Genomic DNA, 4,691 nt, shown 5'->3' on the forward strand with positions numbered 1-4,691 from the left:
TAGTGTGATATTTTAGAAGTATAATTTGGATCTTTGGAAGTTACGGATTGGAAATATGTGATGCGGATCTTTCGGATCAAGTTATGTAGGGTTGTGGACCCTATTGTCGATCTTTGACCGACGGCTGACTTTTGGTCAATGGGTCTCAAATCATTTTAGAACATCCTTGGGAATGTGTTTTATGTAAGTTATGTGTCCTATCGATAAGAATTCTGAGACATGACTGAATATTTGTTCTAGGCAACGATCATTCGTGATGCCTCGATATTCGTGCTAGGGAGTTATAGCGCATACCTCATGTGAGAGGGCATTTTTTTTCTATATATAAGCTTTACGATTTCCAGAAAACGTTTTTAAATGAATTTAAACCTTGTATGCCATGTTTATACTGTTTATTACTGTATTGTTGCATTAGTATGAATTGTGAATTATACTATTTGATGTTGTGGAGGCTTAGGTAAGTTTCAGGTGAGTTAGCATGTGATTCGTCTTGTTGCATTGCATATTGCTATGTATTTATGCATTTAGAACTTATTACACTGCACCGAGGTGTTAGTGCTCCCGTCCGAGGCCAGGGCACAGCTTTCACGTGATTGTTCACCTCTCGCACCACACGCTCACCTTGGATCCAAGTTTTGGTGCTAGCCTATCGTACAGACCACAATAGGTGGTTCCGACTCATAGGTAACCCACGATCTATCGCACATCTTTCACGTGATCGTAGCACTTAAGCGTACTTATTTACACCCAGCCTGTCGTACATGTCACATTAGGTGAGTCCGACTCGTGTGCAGACATATGTTGATGAGCTATAGGTCCAATCGTATAGGTTACATTAGGTGACTTCGATTGGCATACTATTTTATATTGCTTTCACACCTGGCTTACATTGATTATTGTTGAGATATTATGACATGTCATACTTCAATTTTCACTACTTTTATGCATTGGTTTTCATACCTACGTAGTTGTGTTTTCTGGAAACTATATAGGCTTTACGGTGAGGGGTTATAATGTTTTCAAAAGGTTTTTATTAAAATTTTATTTTCAAGCCCACTCACCCTTATTTTTCGCCCCTCCAGGTTCTAGTAGCAAAGTTTTCGTACTAACGAGGATTATTGGCAAATCTTGGGGTAGATGATTACCATCGATGGTATAATTCTCACCCTATTTTACTGTATTGTACTTATGCTCTGTCATCACGTGTGAAATGAGTTCATACCCGCTCACCGCGCACTCTTGTACTTAGGCACTTTTAGGTTTAAATTTATTCACATCATCCACATCAATACACTTTATGGCTTCGTGACCTTCCAAGTGTCGGCCAACACAGCTCGATTCGGAGTCCTAGTGGACATCCTAGGTCAGGGTGTGCCACTTTGTGATTTGGAATCAAATTTGACATCAATGTCAAATTTATTTTTAATTTATTTTAAAAGTGGATCCCTTATTCCACTAATATTTCAACTAATAAAAATTTTGTTTCACTATTTTTTTAATAATTACAACCATTTAAAGCTCTATTTAAATTACAAAATAACATATGACAGTTCAGTTGGAGAGGTACAAAGTTTGACATAAGATTTTAGATTGCCACATCAGCTATCAATTGTAATTTAATTCTTATGATTTGACATTTTCTTTGGAGATGGTCTTAGAACATTACAAAGAGAAAAGTACCAAGTTGAAGAAGATTTTAAAATTGCTGCGCAGTTATCAATTTAGGGAGTGATTACTGCATCCCCTTCTTTCTAGTAATTGGACGAAAAAAATTAATGAACAAAGTTAATAAAAGAGTCATCTAGAGATAAAAGAGTGTAAAAATTACTCCGCTATAAGAAATAAACTTAGAATCGTCAATTAAGTAAAAATAATTGCATGAATATAAAACAAAAAGTAGATCTGACGCGAAATTACAAGGAAAAGATTAAAGGTTGCCGCATGAAATTAATCAATTAGTAGGAAACCTATTCCCAAACCAACCCCACTTTAATATATTGCTACTAAGTACTAAAATGTCTTCCCAATGCCAATTCAATCCCGGGAAGAAAGCAATTGACATAATGCTCATCCACATGACAAGAATTCGACTTTCACCTTTCTTTTTCTAAAGATAAACTACGTACTCTTACATTTATTACGAGAATTCGACTTTCACCTTTTTATCGTCTTCGGATCTAGCCATGTCTAGTTTGCAATCTCCTTTTTAGTCTCCTTGGAAGCCTCTTTTGCAGCTTCATCATTTGAACCCCAAATGGCCTCAGATAAGGTGGGAAGCTTGATTTCGCCCTTCCTATTGAGTGGTATGGTAATGTTCCCAACTAGAGGAAGGTCAATGATGAGACCCAAATCCAACTCATAGTCAATGTCCCAATCCTTAGCAACGTCCTTTACCAATGTCACAATAATACTATGTGGCACCTTCACCGGCACCTCCAATACAGTAGTGCCACTTGCCTTTATCGAGCCAGGGTCTGGCATGTTCCCAGATGCAATAACCCTAATTCACATATATAAATACAAATCAGAAAAGGATCAATATACATCGAGAGCAAAAGTTTGGATGGACAATTTCAAAATTTTCTCCATTTTTTTCTTCTGCTGCATAAGTCTATTAATTCTTGTTTGATTTATTCAATTCAAAATCTTAAAATAAACAAAGGAGTGCATAAAACGAAATGTGCGGAAATCTCTTTTCCTAAATCATATGATTACCATTTACAATTTTCTGTAAACCAATATACCCTTAAATTTCTGCAGATTAAATTGAAGACTCATCAATTTGACTCGAAAGATTGTCAAATTGTTAAATCCAAGCTCATTTCAAAAGGCTATCGGGTTTGATCTCATTCATTGAATTCAAAATTAGGACTCTATTTTGATCGGAAACCCTCTAATTGGTTAGATATGTAGAACTCGCAAATTTACAATTTTTAAAAAGGGGTTTCAGTTTTGATCTCATTGATTGCTCAAAAGATCACTAATACTGAAAAAAAAAATGTAAAAATGAGAGCTGAAACTAACTTGCCAACGCTTTTGAGAGTGTATTTGATCTCGCAGATGGGGAGAGGATGTGGGTAGGGATTGTTCACAGAGACCTTTGCAATGTAATCCGCAGAGTCAAAACTCACTTTCTTGAAATCAACATCTGTGAGGCTTGCATCAGGCTTCGGCACATTTGCTACCTTTTCTGCCACATAGTGTTTGGCCTTGTCCACCAACCCCGACATTTTCCAAGATGGAGATCAAGAAATTAAGAACAAACCAGTAGATTAGCCAAAGAAAACAAAGATGAACAAAATAATATATATTGATTTAGACAAGCCTTGCAGCCTTGCTAATTGAGATTCAGAATTTCATTTGGGTTATATATAGGAGGTGCATTGCTTAATTAATTTGTGGTTTTCCAACAATCACCTTGATTATAATCACATACGTGTTGGGATTATATTATTCCTTATTTGGATATAGGTGATTAGATAACATGGTATTTATAGTAATATTTGTCCATTTGATTAAGGGTTAAGACTAAATCATGGCTGTGTATTAGGTCAAAATGCAGCATGTATGCTACACCAGAGATTTTTTTCTTTGTTTCTTACAATTTTATTGAGAAAAATGTATTAACTTCTCTTAAAAACATCGGAATACAATCCAACTGAAACATGCTTGACATATTCTTCTATTTTAGTATAATATAATTAAGTAGAATATTAGAAATCCCTAAAAAAGAATCGAAGAGAATGAATTTGATATGTATGGTAAATATTCCATGTGGAGCAAAAAATAATTGGAAAACTAATAAAAAAGACTTGAAACCTTTGAGTTTTAACGAAAATAAAAAAATAAAAGGTAAAGTGAATAGTGTGACATCCCACCTTGCCCAGGGGAGTGATCATTAAATGTATATTTTCATCCCTACCTAGCACAAGGTTTTTGGGAGCTCACTGGCTTCGGGTTCCGTAAAAACTCCGAAGTTAAGCAAGAAGGAGGCCAAAGCACTCCCAGGATGGGTGACTTACTGGGAAGTTGCTCGTGAGTTCCCAAAAACAAAACCGTGAGGGAATGGTAAGCCCAAAACGGACAATATCGTGCTACGGTGGTGGAGCGGGCCCGGGATGTGGTGGACCCCGGCTCGAGATGTGACAATTTGGTATCAAAGCCAATCCCTGGCCGGAAGTGTGCCGACGAGGACGTCGGGCCCCTAATGGGGTGGATTGTGACATCCCACATCGCCCAGGAGAGTGATCCTTAAATGTATATTCTTATCCCTACTTAGTACGAGGCATTTTGGGAGCTCACTGGCTTCGGGTTCCGTAGGAACTCTGAAGTTAAGCGAGAAGGAGGCCAGAGCACTCCCAAGATAGGTGACCTACTGGGAAGTTGCTCGTGAGTTCCCAAAAACAAAACCGTGAGGGAATGGTAAGCCCAAAGCGGACAATATCATGCTACGGTGGTGGAGCGGGCACAGGATGTGGTGGACCTCGGGTCGGGATGTGACAAATAGTACCAGAATTAACTTTTTAGTGTAAAAATATGGTTTTTCGTTAAAGTGAATAATACCGAAATTTTTTTGTTAAAGTTCTCAAAAATAATCCGAAAGATCATATAGGTGACACATGTACTTTTTTCTTAAGAAGACAAGAATGCTCTTACTAAATTGGCAAGACCCACGAGACTCCCACCTGCAG

At 37.4% G+C, this 4,691-nt stretch overlaps 1 protein-coding gene across 1 annotated transcript; it reads right to left on the minus strand.

The window, feature by feature from the left end:
- Positions 1-1,837: 1,837 nt before the first annotated feature.
- LOC126627976 (desiccation protectant protein Lea14 homolog) lies at positions 1,838-3,354 on the minus strand. The gene is made up of 2 exons (XM_050297556.1): positions 3,025-3,354; positions 1,838-2,500 (listed from the first exon to the last, which is right to left on the minus strand). The coding sequence occupies exons 1-2, from the start codon at positions 3,228-3,230 to the stop codon at positions 2,188-2,190; spliced, it is 519 nt and encodes a 172-aa protein (XP_050153513.1). The 5' UTR covers positions 3,231-3,354; the 3' UTR covers positions 1,838-2,187.
- Between the last annotated feature and the right edge of the window lie 1,337 nt (positions 3,355-4,691).

This window comes from Malus sylvestris, chromosome 7, assembly GCF_916048215.2.
Source record: "Malus sylvestris chromosome 7, drMalSylv7.2, whole genome shotgun sequence".
Taxonomy (NCBI): domain Eukaryota; kingdom Viridiplantae; phylum Streptophyta; class Magnoliopsida; order Rosales; family Rosaceae; genus Malus; species Malus sylvestris.

What these genes read in the sequence shown, in the direction of transcription:
- LOC126627976 (XM_050297556.1), bottom strand. Translation starts at nt 3,230, where the DNA reads ATGTCGGGGTTGGTGGACAAGGCCAAACACTATGTGGCAGAAAAGGTA. An exon ending in ACTCTCAAAAGCGTTGGCAA is followed by an intron (nt 2,501 to 3,024) that starts GTTAGTTTCAGC and finishes TATGTGAATTAG; the next exon opens with GGTTATTGCATCTGGGAACA.